Raw genomic sequence first — 18855 nt, 5'->3', positions numbered from 1 at the left:
GAATCATTCTGGCCACTTGGGGGCAGTGCACCAAGCTGTAATAAAACACTGAAGTTGTTATGTTCCTTCTAGAGCTGCTATGGCTCCAGCAGACACAACGTTAGTGTTCATTTGCAGTTTTTGTTTCTGGCTGGCTGTTGAATGTAAGCCCAATATTCACCCCATTTTTAATTCTGTTCCTGAAGAAAATACATGGCTTCTTAGCTGCTAAATGCTCCACTATGCTCAGCAGCTTGCTAACTTCATCTATCTGCTGTTTGGTGCTGATCTGCTAGAGTACAGTGGGTTTATCAGAGGTTGCCACAGACAATAAAGATGATGAGAACCACAAGACTCAAAAACAGCCCAGTTAGGACCCAACAAATCAGCTATGAAGCTCCATAGAGCTGAGTGGAGTTGATAATTCTCTGTGGGTTTTTAAGTGACATCCCCCACGTGAAGCACACTCACTGTTTACATAGCTTTAAAAAAACAACCATTCACACAGAGGATATTTTTTTTTTGGTATTTGCTCGTATTGCTGTGATCATAGATGGTATTTAGCCACATTTAAAAAAAAACAAAACAAAATGAAAACAAGAAATGAAGAAACAAAACATAGACCAAAACCAAAACACAACAGAACACAAGAGTGGAAAAAAAACTCAAGATTTATTTGTAAAGCACTTTTCACAAAATGCCCTGTAAACAAGTTAGAAGGGCTGCTAACAGTGACAACAAAGTATTCTAAAAATAAATAAATAAACTCTCTACAGTCCTACTCAGGTTAGTTACCATCGGCTTTGTGCGATGGCTGGAGCGTTAGAAAGGTTCTACATCTAAAACATACAAATTAACCCCTCCTGCATCCGCCGGCGTTGTCTCCATGGAAACAACTCTGCAACAGTAGCGTGTACTTTTGGTCCGTTACCAGATGGAGGGCGGAGGCTAATAATACAGCACTAACTGTCACGGTGCGTGGACAGGTAAAAACAAAACATGAGGATGAAAAATAACAACTAGCCATTCATACTATGATCTGCAAACGTGGCCTTCTGTACTAACCCCCCCCCCAAAAAAAAAACAAAAAACAAATCTCCTCTCCCATTTCCTCCCCAGCATCTCTCTCCATAGACTGAAGCACACGTTGTCTGACTGTTATATTATCCTCTTTGACCTCTCACCCCCACCTACCTCCACATTAAGGACCCCAAAACACACACACACACACACACACACACACACACACGCACACACGCACACACACGGTAACTTTGGTCACTTACGGGGACATTTTGATTTACATTGACTTTATTTCCTTGACTTACCCTAATGTTAACCACTGACCCAAAAATCTGCTTTTTCCCAGTTGGGGACATACCTTTGTCCCCTACTGTACAAGCTCTGCCCAATTAAGTGGTCTTTAGTCTGCAATGTGTTGCGAAAGTAGGCTAAGTAGGGAAAACAAACACACACGCCAAAATACAAAAAACCCTGACCCTAACCCCGTGTGTGTCCAAGAAGATCACAAGAGAAACCGACTGAACCTCCAAGTAGAAATCACAGACACTCACACACACATATTTCAGTATACAGTCTGAAACATTGTCTCTTGAACACTCAGCGTAATGGGGTTTTAACAGCGCTCTGCGAGCCAGGCTCAGTACGTGGAGATATTGATCCCGGTCAAAATGAGATTGCTGACCCCAAAAAACAATCAACAGCAGGAAAAAAGCACATGCTTGGAATTTTGACCCACTTTTCAGTGATAGTCAAAATACAATTTCGCAGTCTGGCATATGCACCTCTGTCAGTCTTGTCACATGATGATTTAAAGAGCAATGAGATAAAAAAAAAAAAAAAAAAAAACAAATATTAAATAATCTTAATTGCTGACTAAACATCCGCGTATGTAAAACTCAGGTGAGACTCGTGAAAGTAGAACAATGAGAAAACAGAAACAGCTCTAACACACCAAGATCTTCACTCAACTCACAAAAACTCCACACAACAGACGCTGAGTGGTCACAGGCATGATAGTGGCCGACATGCTGCATCAACCAACGAGCAACAGGACCACCGCTTCCTACATGAATATCTGACAAAACTTTGACTTGAGAGCACAAGCTGGCTCCAGGAGATTTAAAGTGGATGATTGTAGGATTTTAAAAAGACAACGCTCCCGGTTCCAAAGGTTTTGGAATGAGAGAGCTCTGTTTGCAGCTGTTTGCGGGTCAGTGCCGAGGCTGACCACAGCCTCAGACACCATCCACAACTACTGCTACAGCTGACAGGTACACCTTCATTTGCCACGTAAGGCACAATTTGCTTAATACAACGGGGTTCTGACGAGGAAGGATATTTTTCATGAACGTATTCACACAAACAAAAAAACAGTAAAGTAAAAACAAATTCATTGAAGTGCATCATAACAAACAAGAAAACACGACAGCCTATGTCAGCAACAGAAGAAACAAACAGAAAAATAGTTGAGGATCGACACAGTAGCCTCAAACGCCCGTCTTCAGCAGGTCCTTATCAGCGCCCAGCAGACAGAGTGTGTGTGTGTGTGTGTGTGTGTGTGTGTGTGTAGGGGGGCTTCGAGGAGTCAAGCTTCACCGGCTGTAACGTCAGAGCCCAGAGGTCACTATTGGTGCACCGTGATTGGCTACTGGCTTTTAGGACTCCTGAGGCACCACCTCCATCATCTTCTGGCAGAGGGCTGTGGTCGAGACTGAAAAACACATAAGTGATGATTACCCACAACGTCAAGTGAAATAGCAGTTTCTGAAACTCGTGCGCGTGAAGAGGCTGGTGTTGTACTCACAGATTCCATTCTGCAGCCACTGGGGTTTGCTCTTCCACCACACACCGAACAAGTAGACGGGAATTCCGGTGCCGATGATGCCAAAGCCGATGGCGCACTCCACTGGAGTCTTCCAGAAGGAGACGATGATGAGGAAGAGGCAGGCCAGCACGAAACTCACCGGCAGCAGAATGTTCACCTGCAGGGAGAAAATATGAGGATTCTTAAAAAGAAACTCTAAAAGACTCATGAGCATCAAACTGACGAGTTCCACTGCGCCGCTGTCAACTCCAGTGACTTCCTGGCACATAACCCCCTGTAAAACCATGATATGTTGTTTTTACATGTCGTTTTTTGTACGGATTAATCAAATAAGATGAGTGTTAATCGGTGCACTTTAGAGGTTGGTGAATTTTGTCACCTTTGGACAGAGCCAGGCTAGCTGTTTCCCCCTGTTTCCAGTCTCTATGCTAAGCTAGGTTAACTGGCTGCTGGCTGTTGCTTCATATTTGACATGAGAGTGGAACTGATGTCCTGTTTGTTCCATGTAGCTGTTCAGCCACCATATCCACTGTACATTTTATTTTCTGAATGTAAGTCCAATATCCACTCTCCTTTTAGCTCCTTTTTTGGTCTCTCCCTACTCCTCAGAGAAATATCTGGCTCTTTAGCTGCTAAACGCTCCACTGTGTTCATGAGGTAGTTGATAACTTTCTCTGTCTACTGTTGGCTGGGCAGGGAGAGGGGCAGGTATACCAAAAACTACACAATAAGAGTGAACCAAAGCAATGAGCAGGAAGGGGCTGAAACTGGAGGGGATGCAGAGTGGGTGGCTACAAGGCTGTTTTTCATGGTTATGACTAGACCCCTTAGCTCCAGTGAAGGTAAATCTTAATGCTACAGTATACAGTGATATTTGAGACAGTGATATATGTGCCTCCAGCTTTGTGACAACAGTTTGCAAAGTTTGGATGAGCAGGAACGCCGACTGGGCCCCAGGCCTTATCGCTGCTGTAGCAGCAGATGAATGCACCCAACTAATGAGTGTCACGGTCAGGTGACCACACGCTTTTGGCCATGTCGGCTGAATGTGAACTGAAGCTGTCATGACTCTACGAGACTGCTGATGTACAGTATCTCTTCACCAGAGAGATTAATTAGTACGGCTAATTGTGTGATTTTTCTGGCAGCTCCGCTCCAAATCTGTTGAACAGCAGGAATGTGACAGACAAAGAAAGAAGAACTAAGAGTGGGAGAGGGAAAGAGAGAGATGAGGATAAGCAGAGACAGTGCCACCACTGTCCCACCACTCAGTCACACACACACACACACACACACACACACACACTCAGAGTGCTGGGCCAACAGATCTATCTGCCTCTTTCACTTCACTGCCCCAGCTGACTCCGCCTCTGACCAACACACAACGGGATGCCAGCGGGCGGATGAGTAGAGTCAGGGCAGCCATCAGGCTCTAATATGGGATACACACACACACACACGCACAGCATCACACGTGAAAGCTCACACACTCACATGCAAACAAAGGGCAACTACAGCACAATGGTCTTCTGTGTGTCCGGGAGTCCTGCAGCAACTGGTCTAGTCAGGAAGAATAGTACTCTTCCTCTTGTACTTACACACACACATACACACACACACACACACACACTACTACCCCACAGGCCTCAACACCAGCTGACAAGCATCCAGCTTCTCTTCTGTCCGTTAATCTGTGATCAGTCTCTATTCATCGGAGCTCTGCTGAATGGATCTTTGTTAGGTGAATGAGACAAAAAAGAAACGCTTCCTGCTGCCAAAGCTAACTCAAGTGGGAGTTGATGGTGACAAAGACCAAGTGAGACTTTCATGTCCGACTGTGTGTGCGAGCCTCATCCGTGAACCAGCGCCGCTTTTTCTCTCGTGTTCTGGCCGGCTGAATGCATCGAGATTGGGTCACCTTGATTGGGCGCTCCAGCTCTGGCTTCTTATAACGGAGCCACATCATCCCGACGATCGCCATGGCGATGCAGAGCCAGTTGAAGAAGCTGAAGAAGTTTATGACGGAGAAGATGTCGTTGGAGAAGGCGTAGAGCAGCGTCATCAAGCACTGGAGAGAGCGAGAGAGAAGCAATTCAGCGTGCAATACGACAATGTTTTCTCAAGTCTTAATCGTTGATGCTAAGCATTCAGTGCTCTTTACAGCAACTACACATCAAGTCTTTACAGTAGACGTAGAAGCTGTCATGAACTTGCATTTGTTACTGGCACACATATCCCACAGCAGCACCACCCGAATACTTCACTATCACTACACATCAATGCAGTGGTCCATTTCTGTTTTAGTGTACAGTGAGTTAGAAAACAAGAGTGCGTACAGTGAATATCAGTGAGGGCAGCGGGGTCAGCAGGGAGGGATGGATCATTGACAGCAGACTGGGCAGGTGACCCTCCCGGGAACCCACGAAGAATAACCTGAGAGAGAGAGAGAGACATGGCTACTGAGTATGAACAGCTGGATGATCCCAATGAAGGCATTTTGTATCCATGACAACATTCTGGAAGTTTGTGAAGGTGTTTTTGAGTTTCCCCAAACCTGGTTAGTCTGGCTATGTGATTCATTGCTTCTGGGTATGTTTTTCATGTGGTGTGTGTGTGCGCGCATGTGTGCTTGCATGAGCGTGGTACCTGGAGGATGTGAACAGAGAGCCGTTGACTGATCCAAAGCAGGACAGACCTACAAAAACTGGGATGATCCACGCCATTGGGCCCAGGTGTCTGTTACCAAAGTCCTGCAGAGCACACACAGATGTGAGCGTAAGTAAATTAAGAAAACAACATTGCAATAATCCTTCATGTTCTTTAAGTGGAGCATATCCAGAGGGAAGCCAAAGAGCTATGATTTAAGCAACTGATTAGCATTTATGTTCACTGGGTCTGTGTTTCAACTTGTATGTACTGTACTTAGCGCTGTACATCCAAAGAAACACTCACCACAGCCACGGCCTCTGAGCCGAGCATTTGCTCAGGGGAGAGGGTGGTGAAATATGCCAGGTTGGTCAGAACATAGACTACTGTCACTATGGGCAGAGAGATGATGATGGCACGAGGAAGGTTTCTGGGGAAGATGCACAAGAATTCTTGGTTATGACTCCGATTACAAGCACAGATCATCAATCTCAGCAAACAAGTCACTCGTTAATACTCACTTGTAAGGTTCAATCATCTCCTCGGTGACAAAATTCAAGTAGTTCCTGCAAGCAGAAGAGGCAACAATCAGAGACACAGGCCAGTTCTGTGTTAATCTCTAAATGGAAAAGGTGAGAAACGTGAGAAATGTTGAATTTTCGCAAACTGCAGCATTTATACAAAAAAGTCTATTTCATATAGCCACAGACGGCGATGTGTTACAGTGAAAAGACATGAAATACAGTGATTTTACTGATCCCCAGGGGACCGAATTCACAATCTAGTTACAATCCAGGAAGCAGACCAGGTTATAATTCAATATTATGGTTAATGGACATTCAGAGGCATCTTATCTTCATGATATTATGTAATTGATTAACAGACTTAAATCCAAAGTAATGATCCACAGTACCACACGTTCATTTCCATCCTTCAACCATGAGGGATCATGAACAAATTATAGATTGTTCATTTGTCTGATTCTAAATGCAAAACTGGATAACGAACAGGCAACACGGTGTCCTGCAACCTGACCACACAGCTAGGTCGATGAGTTAACTCACCAGCCTCCGTAGGCAAACAGGCCGCTGTAGAGCGCCAGGCCGATGCTGCCAAACTCATACTTGGACCCCTTGAAGGAATTTTCTGGGAGAAGACCATCTATGCCACCTGGAGAATAGGAAGAAAGAGTTAGGCTAAGACACAAAGGTGAGTACCAGCCAGTCGGGAGAACCTGAAATGTGGAACAATAAATGAAGCAATGATTCGGATTTGCCCAACACGCACACAGACACGCCAAACAGCCCCCAGGGGGAGGGGGAGTTCGCTTAAATCTGTCTCAGTATGCGGATCAGCGAGGGAGTGCAGAATGTTATGAGAGTTAAGACAGGCCGAGACGGTCAATAAGTGCCCCGACTGGGGCACGGCTCTGTGGATCGACCTGAGGCGTGGACGGATCACACAGCAGACGAACAGAAGCAGGTACGAGGAGGAGGGGGCAGAGAGTTGGTGGTTTAATGCCTTGCTCAGCAGCTGAGGGACGGGAGTGTATTACTAGTTTACTCAAACTGAGCAGCCGACGTGAGGTTTTATGACATTTCGACCACGGCACCTCTTTTCTGACCTGTTTTGAGGGGATCTGTGCCACATTCCTGACGCCGCTGCTCCCCACAACACACACACACACACACATTCTCAGACACAGCGACGGTTGCTAAACCAACAGCCTGGAGCAGTGTTGCTACTGGGAGGGTTAGCCATAAGCCGCTGTGTAGCGTGGGAAACGCCCGATTACTGCGTTCCTAACAAACAGACAGATGTGTGACCACAGCATCCTAAGACCCCGTCGCTCCACGTGGTTAGTGCCACTCTATATACCGGCCTGACGGGGGCAGTGCAGGGGTCTCAGGGTCCTGGCCCGGACCATCTCTAAGATCATGTTTGTCGCTGAGGTTCCTTATGGTTGTTTCAGCAGTTTGGCAGAGAATTCAATTTACAATTATAGAAACCACAAAAAAGCAGAAAATTGGAACCAATGAATGCATTCTTGCTAGAAATAAAAAGACTTTTATCAAAACAACTGTTGATTCATTTCCTGATGTTTCAGCTCTGCTCATATCTCCAACTCTGAACACTAAAGGAGAGCCCCAGCTGACGCAGAAGAAATTAAATCTACAGTCGACCCAAACACAAGCCTCACTAAAACTAAAATGAATCATTCTCAAAAAAAAAGCTAATCAGAAGTTAGAGAAATCAGGAACGTGTTGTCTTTAAAGTGCTTTATAAATGAAGTTGAGTTGATTTGAGTCCAGATGCAAATTATCTGACACACACCCATCCTGCACCTCTAATGCACGTCTCTGAGTCAGCATTAAAGTCACTGAGTCATTATTGACTCATTCTAAATCAGCATTGTTTCCCACACTGATATGTGTATCTGTGAAGGAGTGTTTTTTAAACAGGCTGAGAGTCGCTGCACACACTGAGACCTCACCTGACTATCGGACACTCTTGGCCTTGATTGCTCATTGCTTTACACACAGACACACACGACCGTTGCTCCTGCAAGCCTACAGCTCGCCTCGCGTCTCGGTGGAACGCCTGACTTGTTCCTGACCTTCACACTTTCTTTTGGTGGTGAGGTCTGAATCACCCCTGGCCCCAGCTCTCATCCCTCCTCCTTCAGCCCAGCTGTTGTGTTGTGAGATGAGGACTGACAACACAAACACTCTGTCCCGTCACTCCCCATCACTTTCCACCAGGCTGGTCAGGAAACACTTCTCCGAGTCTTGATCAGCTGGTCACATGATACCAGCGCCAGGCAGTGAAAGTGAGACACACAAGCACAGAATGAAATATGCATGCAACAAACACACTCAAAAGGTGCACACACAACAGAGACTGAATGACAGAACACCTGATTTCCTCCCTCTAGTTAGTGGGTTTAATTAAACCTGGTTTAATAACAGGGACTAGAGGGACTTAAGTGGCTCTGTGCCCCTCCCTGACACCCACCCCCTCCTGTTTAACAACCATACTGGGCTCACTGTTTCCCCCTGATTCCAGTCCATATGCTAAGATGCTTATGTTTTCAGTTTTGTCATCTTAGCAAAGAATGACCACTGCCTCAGAAGTCATAAACACGTGAATCTCGCATTCATGTGTGGATTACAGTGAGAACACCTGGGCGGAAACAACAGTGTAGAGACGTGGAGAGAAAAATCACATGTACAGTTTAAATGATAGGAGATGTGACTGATTCAAATTAAAACTAAATTATTTGTGGCTCTGCACAGACAGTGATCGGTTGAATTAAAAGGATTACCTGTTGCTCTGATTCATGCTTACTATGACAAAGAAGTCTTCATGTTTCTCAGAACAGGGATGGGCGCACATGGTGATTTGGGATGGAAACGGGCTTTATGTGGATCAGTTTAACAGCAAATCTCAGGCTATCTGGGTGTATACTTGGCAGATACTGACTGTGCGTTCGATTTGAAGAGGCAGCGGGGCAGGTAATGGCAAGGCCATCACATGGATTAGACTGAGATGAATGGGGTTCATGTGAGGTCAGAAATATCTGCAAGCGGAACTATGAATGTGTGTTTTATTGAATAAACCATGTTAGTATTGGACAGATGAGAAGGAAAAGCACTGTGACAAGATGAAGCTGAAGTCAGGGGTGGGTTTACGTGGCCGGTCAACCAGAGTCTCAGTCTCTGTGAGTGTTTTACTCCCAAGCAGTGTGGGCAGGTGTCAGATTGAGAAAGCAGGTCTTTACTGCAGATAATCAGATTACACTGGTCTCTAATCTGAGACACCAGCAGACTCTGAGCCGATGAGCCACGGGCTCCATGAACACACACACACACACACACTGTAAAACTCTATCTAATGATGGCTCAGGATGAGTACAGCAGAGTGTGTGTGCTGTCAGTTTATCTTCACCAAACTCACATCACCATGACGACCGGACGGACACTGCTGTACCCCTACATGCTCGTACCGAATAAGGGACTGAGCGTTTACACTCACATGCTCATACAAGGATTCCTTCTGTGATACTGCTATGAAATTTAATTTGTCAAAAACTTCCTGTAACGTGATCACATTTCCTGGACTCCACCTTCAGAAATTCAGTGACTAATAAACAGCCTGTGGCATTTTTCTTTCTCTGTGTGCCAGTTTCTTCCTGGATCAGATGGCTGCTTAAACAATAAACGCACGTACTCTCAAGCAGGCTGATAAAATAAAAACAGCGCCCGGTGGCTCTGCAGTGAGGCCTGTCAGGTGAGTTTGTTGCTGTTATCACGGCCACGCAGCCAGTCTTCGCCTAAATCCAGATAATCTGACGTGCCTCAGATAAACGGTCATTAGAAGCACTTCGATGGAGAAGATTGATGTTAAAGATTTAAGGCTGCACATGATGTTAGAAAAGCTCGCTTTTGAAATCGCACTTAGCAAAGGACTAGATTACAAATGAGTAGAATTACTCTGCAGCCGCACACCTAAACAGGTATTACACAGGCGGGCTTAAAGAATAAGAGCCAGCTACAGCTCCTGCTGCTGCTGAAGAAAGACCTGGATCAGTTAGAGCTCACGCTTGCTGTTCAGTCGAGACTGACGAGCTCCAGCAAATCAATTACGGGAAAATCATCAGTAGCTTTTTGGACATACAGGAAGCTGTAAATAACGTGTGGCCCTCGTACAGATTTGGGACAGACTGTGTTTTCAAGCACCTATTTAAAAAAAAATGAAGGATTTAATTGATGAAAATCAACAAATTATCCTAAAGTCAGCTTACAGCCAACAAAGTTCAGCTCTCTAATTCTTTAGGCCTCAGCAGCAGCATGTTTTCCACTGCTCAATTACAGAACTCCTTACTGCTTGTTTACCATCATTATGTCCACACACCCATCAGACCACTTTAACAGGCCTTTCTGTCTAACATCATGGTACCTTGGTCTCTCTAAAGCTGACTCCAGATAAACAACTTCACCTCAGTCACCTGTGTTAGGACCTGCTGTGATGTCCTGACACACTCAGTTTTACAGACACTGCTGCATCATCAGCCCTGCTCCATTAACAGGTCAGAGTTTACTGGATGGGACTGCAGCAGGTTTGGCTGGAAGTGGTCCCCGGGACCCTCTGCTGCTGATCTCTGCCAGTGAAAAGCCAGCTTCCAGAAACCTCACACTGCATCTCTTCCCTCCTCCGCTCTCTCTCCTCCTCTCTCTCTGTATAACCAAACCTCTCTCTCCCTCCGTCTCGTTCCCACCTTCCCTCCCTCTAACCCAGCTCCTGACCTCCTCCCTCAGCTCCATCTCTTTCTGGTCCGCTTCCGAACAATTCCACTCAGTGTCGAGGTCCTGTTTGCCCACCAGTCAGCTGATCTGAGACCTGTGACCCCCGACCTCCGCACAAACAGAAAGTCTGTCAGCTCACCGTGTGTGTGTGTGTGTGTGTGTGTGTGTGTGTGTGTATGTGACATGAAGTTAAACAGACAAAGCTGAAAAAAACACTTGTATTGTATTGTATTGACTCCATTCTGCATAAATCCTAAAATCATCACACGCTAAATAAGACTTCTAAATTGTATTTAGCAGTTCTTTTAAGCCAATTTTGCAGATTGTTACCTCTGCCAAGGAGGTTAGGTTTTGGGTTTGCTTTATATCTTTGTCGGTCTGTTCAGCTTTTTGTCAGCAGGAATGCACAAAAACTGCTTATCCAAGTTTGATTAAACTTGGTTGGAAGGGTGTAGCAATCACAGTGGTTTCATGAGAGCAGCAGTACCATTTCATAAAATTAACGTGTAGCTACGGAAACATATGTGACATATTTCCAGTTTAGAAAAGATAATAAATGCATAGCTGAGATGATGAGGCTTCAGCTAGGCACGACCATATTTTGCCACGATTCTGCTGGTTTTGGAAATGAGTCCAGACCTATAAGCAGCAGTGGTTCTCCAAGTGCCCCACTAGTTTTAGAAGTGTCCGGCTTTAAACTGTAGGTTTGGTGTTGCAGTTTGAGTCCAACTGAGACTGTCAAGGAAACTGATTTACAAAGCTGAACATTAGAGCCTGGCGAGGGTTAATGTCAGGGTAAAGGGTAAGAGGCCACAGGTGAGCACAGTGCTCCAGACAGAGGCACCACACAGCGGGAGAAAGCAGACCGGTTGCTGGTGTGGTCAGCTGCTCTCCACAATCGCCCCTCAGTCTGTGTGAGCTCCAATTCTGTTTAAACTCAGTGACATTTCACTTTTTTCCCCAAAGGCATCCCTCTTTAGACGACCAATTATTTTGCAACCGAGTAGAAATCTGACAAAACTAACCCAGCTGTCAACTTTCAGCTTCCAGCTTCTAATCTGTAGCATTGTTTGCTTTGTGATTATATTCAATCTGCAAGACCCGGTCTGTGACTCACACTGACTCATTCACATTCAGCACACATGCTTGTTGACTTCCCTTTTAGTGGGTTTCCCTCTCTAATTTTCTTCTCCACCAAGAGCACAGATTCACTCTTCTAATCTAATTCACTGCTGTTTTCTATTTGCTCCTATGTCTCTCTCTCTCGAGGGCAGCTGACAGCCTTGGCGCAGACAGGAAGAGAGCCAGCCATAGGAGCACAGCAGGGCCTGGCAGGCAGGCAGCGGGGGGGTATAAGCCTGCAGTTACCTGGTAGATGTTCTTTTTTTTTTTTGTCATAGCAAAGGAAGCAGAAGAGGAATTATGTCACCTTCAATATTTAGGACTAATTTCTATGAACCCAATGAACCCCAAAACCTCAGGGGGCAGGGCAGGGGGTCTTCCTCCAGGGGGCAGAGTTTGATCGCCTGAGCGCACTGCTGTCTTTATGAGTCCTAATGATACACCTCCTTCAGTAAACCTTCAGCGGTCTGATAACTTGCAGTGAATGGGACACAAGCTCTTGTTTGTTCAGAAAGGCGTCTTGCAACTCATGAGCAGATTTCCACAAGAAAGGGTTCTACTTAAGAGCCATTGTTAGGTTTCTCAGTGCCGTCCTTCCGTCTCTGGCTGCACTTCACAACATCCTGTGGCCTTAATGACGCTTCAGCCCTATTCCAGGCTAAGCAGCAGCTACTCCGCTTCCACAGCTCGCATGGGACAAAGACAACAGTCTTTTTGTCATTTTGATTATATAGATTGTAGAATTATGTCATGTTAAATTCCTGTCATCACAATATGATTCTGGTCAACTAAAGCAGCCACACTAACAGGAACCCTGTGAATGTGTGTGTTCGTGTGTTTGTGTGCATATGCTGTCGGGGTGTTAACGCTCGTGCGAAGTACCTTGGCCAATCTTGACGAAGCCGATGATGATGATGAGTGCGAGCGCCAGGAGCTTGGCCGCGGCGAAGAAGTCCTGCACTCTGGTGGCTGCCTTCACACTGTAGCAGTTCACAAACGTCAACAAGACTGCAGAGAAAGAGAGAAAGAAAAAGAGAGTGAGAGAGAGACTCGAAGTGGCAGCGTCCTCATGAAGCTGCTCTGCTCCCCCTGGTTTCCGTCATCAACCACATGCAAGGGCCCCTTACACTACTTCACTACTCAAATTCGAGATAATGTAGGGGTGCGTATGTGTGTATCTGCAGCTCTAACGGGAGCAGGAGAAGAATTCACAGAGATGGTAAAAAAAAGATCTTAAGGCAGTAAAATCCTCTCCACTGTATCCGTCTTTCCTTTCCAACACATGTGCAGTACTGGTAACCACCCCCCCCCCCTCCTGCACACACACACGCATTTAGGGCTGTTGAAGCGGCCCCTAACCCTGGACCCCATTAAACGTGATTAACTAAAGCAGCAGGTTTCTTCAGAGCTCCTAAATCAGGCCGGGGCCACAACAGAAAAGACGAAGCACAGCACAATGAGGCTCTGTGTTAAAGAGACCATGACAAAGAGAGAGGGAGCCTGGGTACAGTAGAGGGCTCGACACACACAAACACACACTGGTATCCAAATTCACACAAGCATGCACACACGCAACTAGCTAATACTTGGGTGTATGTGCATGCACATGCACAAACTTGCAGGCGAGCACACAGACAAACACTGATCTCAATACAACAAATTGCTACAGAAAAATGGCCCAATAACTATCCCCAAAATAGACCAGTGGAGCTATGGATATGTGTGTGTGTGTGTGTGTGTGTGTGTGTGTGTGTGGAGGTTTTGGCTCTCAGCCCCACAGTGACCCTGACCACCCCACTGCCTAGACCACAGGCACGTACGTGCACACACACACACACACACAAACACACACAGATAACTGAGCCTCTCGGCCAACGGCTTTGTCATGTGGTCTCAGTCAGGATTTAGCCTTCAGTCAATCTGAAGATTAGATACGAGCATTGCTAGTTGGTACCACACAAACTGACGCACATGCATACACAATGTCACAACGTCATGTAGAGATGCCGTGTCTTGAGTTCGAAGGGGGGGGGACTTGTTGGGAACTGCAGTCAAAGAAAAAAGTACAACCAGAGACTGGTGCCAATAGGTTAAAGCAGCTATTAATCCAGAGCTAATCTTGTTAAGACTCCATACAAAACAAGACACAGACGACGTGTTTGTAAAACACACTGAAATTTCCCAGTGTTTTTAGCAAACACTGAACTGTGATGCTAAAACAGGCTAAAAAACACTTACTGACCCTGAACACAGCATTATTATATATATATATATTATAGTTGAGGGTTTTATTGGCTGCTTTGAGAGAAATTAAATGTATGACATGTACTATTCATCACATTTAGATCAATTCTCATGCATTTTCAACATTTTTAATATCTTACATACACACCACATTAATAATGATTTTCTTTTTGTAAATATCTTGTTAGCACATGTCCTCAAATTTAGAGCTAAGAGAGATGCAATATGATTAATTGTGGCCTATTAAGTGGTCTCAGAATATAGGATTTCATATTTTAAACACTGTGCATCTGTGCATTAAGCCTCCGGTATAACGTCGATGTTTATAGTTTTGAAAGTCACACAGAAATTTAAAAATAATTCTTATTTTACAGGAGAAAAGTGACGATAAATATTCACTCGATCTAAGGTAGAGATGGAGAATGTGTGTAAGTGAATGAAATGACTAACTTTGCATCTCAAGTGAGAAAATGCTCCAATGATGCGCGTGAGCATCCTCTGCCATCACCGGACCTGATGTAACAACGCGGCACTTTTTCACGTCGCCTTTGAGGCTGCGCGCGAGGATGAGTATGTAGTACGCCCGCGTGTAACTGAAACCACACGTGGTCTGTAACATATCGCACTGATGCCGCCCGTGAACACTGAATGTGCGCCGGCTGACTCGGTGATCTCATCTGTCCCCCCCACCCACCCCTCAGGTGTGTGATGATCCTGACAGACGAACACAAACACACACATACACACGCACACAGAGGAAGCGTAACTTCAGCCGCATGCATCTCAGTCGCTGGCACAACAACACAACAACGCCAGAAGTTGCATCATCCCGGGCAGCACGGCTCGGCTCGGGTACTCACGGATACACAGGCAGGCCACGAGCTTGGCCCCGTCCTCCGGCACCGCGCACACGGGGAACAGGGGCTTGAGGAGGTAGGTGGCGAACACGTAGGCGACGATGTACTGGGAGGACGGCCGGATGATGAGCAACTCGATCCAGAGTTTGAGGAAAGCCGGCAGGGAGCCGTACACCTCCAGGATGTAGGCATAGTCTCCGCCGGACTTGGTGATGGTGGTCCCCAGCTCCGCGTAGCACAGGGCTCCCACCGTGGAGAACACCCCGCACACCGCCCACACTATCAAGGACAGACCCACCGAGCCGGCCTCCCGCACCACGCCGGTCGGGGTGACGAAGATGCCCGAGCCTATGATGGTGCCCACGATGATGGCCACGCCGTTCATCAGGGTGATGGTCCTCTTCAGGACGACCCCGTCCTCTCCTCCGGTGGCGTTGTTGGGGCTCTTGGCGTCGCTTCCCGGCGCTCCACCCTGGTTGGCGTCCCCCTTGTCCCCGCTGCTGTCCGGGGACAGCATCCTTTCCGTGACCTGCTTGTCCTCCCTGTCCGCCGAGGAGTTTGAGTTTCTCTTTTTCAACGCCGACATCGCTGGCTTGGTTTCCTCTTTCTTCTCTCTCGGTCGGGGGACACGGAGCTTCCCGCTTTGCCGCCTCTCGCTCTCGGCCGCCGGTCGGTTCTTCCTCTCTGTGTTCGGCGTGTGGTCTGATGGCTCAGCCACAAGGAGTCCGCGCTGTGTGTCGGTATGAGTCAGAGCAGCGTGGTCTCTTGTATCTCTACTCTATCCGTGTTCAGACACACTGTGGAAACTGACATGATGGCCCTCCTCCGTCAAGGCCAGCCCCTGCTTTCAGACCGGCTCTCCCCGCTTCTGCCTGAACCAGTTTTGTCCTTTTCCGCCCTCTAGCGACGGACGGCGGTACTACCCATCTTACGCGCACTCAACCCCGCAGCTTTCATCTGATCTGTTTGTGAGGAACCTGACGGCCCCGCAGGCGGTCCACACGGCATCATCTCTGCATAAAACGGCACGGACATACCAGTAGTACAACACAGGAGGAAGAAGCAGTCAACAGTCTTTCCAATTTTCCAGCCAAGCACCCAAATCAGCTGGGCTGGTTTTATGGTGTTGTAATCTCAGACAGAGATTCTGAAAATAGCCTGAGGAGTAGAAGCCCCCCACCTCCCGGCTGCAGGAATGGAGATCCATTCGATCCAAAACGTGTCATTACAGATTTGGCCCATCCTCATCAAAGCACTGCTAACCCCAGAGTTTAGAAACCACTGTGTCATGAGTGAATTACAGGGCGTCACTCACTGACTGAAGGAATGCAGTTGATGTCACTTTGCATCCCTCTCAGGGGAAAACTGGTTGGATATGCAAATATTGAAAGTGAACTTGCGGGCTGGAGTGTATGCATTCATTCGCTGAGTTGGAGGCAGAGTACGGGCTGGACAGGAGGCAGTCTTGAACAACAGCATTCATTCTTACACCTGCAGGCAAACTGGAGTCAATTCACCTAATCCGTTTGTATTTTAACTAAGGCAGGAGAATGCAGTCAACACGGAAAAGCCTGGCAGCCCCTCAGAGACAAACTCAGTAATAAGACACAAGCAGTTAATAGCAGAGTTTGTGCGTGACAGGGACAGTGATGCAAGGCCACCCTCAAGCCTGCAGCAATGCTGTGGATTCTGCTCAACCAGCTGCACCCTTAAAGTGCCCCAGATTTTTGCCAGACAATAGAGAAGGAGACTCGAAGGGAAGGAGTGGCAAAGCTATGAGTGTGTGGTTGGAGCCTGCCCCGGCACCCACTGCCAGCGGTATAAATTTGAGACGAGGAGCTGGTGGATTGGACGTGGTGGTTTTGCGAGGGTCAGTGTCAAGTCAGTGTTCTGGATGACTTGTGCACTGGGATTACATCCAGGACGGACACACACCAGACAACACACTTGCTGCAATTTGACAGTGACAGCTGACTCTCAGGCCATCTCTGTGCCAGTCCTACAAGCTCACCCGCAGACACACACACACACACACACACACAGTAAACACCGGCGAGCAACCGTGAGCCACATCGTGGTTAAAGCTGGAAGTGCCCTCGTATCCTGCTGTCACATCACAACGTACAGCGTTTGTATATATGAACAAGAATAGAATATACTATGAAAGCTCCCCTGTGACATGAAGTCTGAGCCATGGTCTTAATACTTCTGATACGTACAAACACATCCACTGACACACACACACACACACTCACAAACAGGCAATTTCCTTTGTCCAGACGAGGTGGACGCGGTCAACATTTCTGGGCCAAATCCAGCCTAAAGGTGCGTTCTGATATTGTCTCTGTCCATCTGCACAAAGCCTGAAGAATGCATTTCCTTCATCTCAGGTCGAGCCACAGACCGAGAGACGCAAATATACCTTAATCCATGTCTGTCTGTCTTTATAAACCTGCACAGCAGCTCCCGCAGGCCCCCGAGAGACATGGGAACAAATGAAGGAGCTGTTTTTCTGTCACTGTGGGGGGTTGACTTCAAAATATAATTTCCTACGCAACAAAGCATTGAAATAAAGATGTATGGCTCTCCTTGTGTCTGCAGCTCACACAAGTTGTTTGGTGCTTAAGTCTTTAAAAAGTTTAATGTTCATTGCACCTACTGTATATTTGTTAAACTGCACTGCCACAGTCCTGCAGACAGCCCCCTAACTTTCATAATACTATGTAAGTCCACTTTAGCATGAATCTCAATTGCTTTTAATAATTCATACAGTTCAATTTATTGTTGTCTCCATCTTTTTCAGTGTGGGAAAATATCGGCATTGTTGTCGGTCTTTGTTTGATGTGCAATGGCTGACTCAGGAGACATAATAAACAGTTTGCAGCCCAGCGGCATTTCATCTTAAAGGATAAGGCTAAACGTGTATTAATCCACAGCTGAAAATAGTCCCCAACAAATACACTATTAGCTCTTGTCTGAGTTACATTTGTCAAAAACTGCAGTGCTCTGCTGTGTTGTAAACCATTGAGCCTTTTTTGACTAATGAAGCCATATATTTGCTGTACATTATATGAAGATTTACATCTTGTCTGCAGCTAAGTGCGACAAACAAGAAAAACCACAACACAGTGTTGGTTTTGGTCCTTTCCTGTAAAACCATGTGTGTCTTTATGTTTATGTGAAGATGTAGGATGGTGTTGCACATGTGAAATGTGTTTCATGTGGGATAAATATGTGAGATACTTGTAATACATACAAACCACATATCCCTCATTTTCATCCTAAAAACACACATTTCAGCCTATCTAATAGATTATCGGCTGTGATGTACATGCATGACTGGTTTAGTAGCAACATCATTGAACATTTGCAATCATTGTTTATAGGCTGCATTTTTCGATGGGACATTCACATCTAAGTGTGTATTTATTTATGGGTGCAAGCATGTGCATGAAAAGGCTCCATGTGAGACATCATCGTCACATTTGGTTTTGTTAGACTACACTGGAGATTGCTGGAGCCATGCTGCAGCAACACATGCTGCAGCACTGCAACTATAACTGCTGAAAAGACCACATTTCACACATATGTTGTTGCTTAACGGTGCAAAACAAATGTTTCTTCCTCAGCCTTTAGTTTTTTTTCCCCTGTGTCAAAAGCTCAGAAAGCTATTGTTCCATTTTCAGCAGAGCTGCAGATAGTGGTTTTCTGTTTTGTGTCCTGAAACATCCAGCAGGTTTCCCACAGTCTGGCCCACTGCCACACTGTGAACTGCAGCGTGCAGTCTGGAGGCCTGGTTCTCAGGCCTGGTCCTCTGTGGTACCATAATGAACATAACAATGATTTATTCATG

The 18855-nt window shown here is 46.3% G+C and overlaps 1 protein-coding gene across 1 annotated transcript; it reads right to left on the bottom strand.

Annotated features, from left to right (window-relative positions):
* Positions 1-632: 632 nt before the first annotated feature.
* Positions 633-16239, bottom strand: slc7a5 (solute carrier family 7 member 5). The gene is made up of 10 exons (XM_041938927.1): positions 15006-16239; positions 12784-12909; positions 6538-6643; positions 5995-6039; positions 5780-5903; positions 5474-5577; positions 5164-5260; positions 4746-4895; positions 2807-2984; positions 633-2713 (listed from the first exon to the last, which is right to left on the bottom strand). The coding sequence occupies exons 1-10, from the start codon at positions 15586-15588 to the stop codon at positions 2658-2660; spliced, it is 1569 nt and encodes a 522-aa protein (XP_041794861.1). The 5' UTR covers positions 15589-16239; the 3' UTR covers positions 633-2657.
* Positions 16240-18855: the final 2616 nt, after the last annotated feature.

The sequence above is a fragment of the Chelmon rostratus genome, chromosome 6, assembly GCF_017976325.1.
Source record: "Chelmon rostratus isolate fCheRos1 chromosome 6, fCheRos1.pri, whole genome shotgun sequence".
Lineage (NCBI taxonomy): Eukaryota > Metazoa > Chordata > Actinopteri > Chaetodontiformes > Chaetodontidae > Chelmon > Chelmon rostratus.
This window is presented reverse-complemented; position numbering and strand designations above follow the sequence as displayed.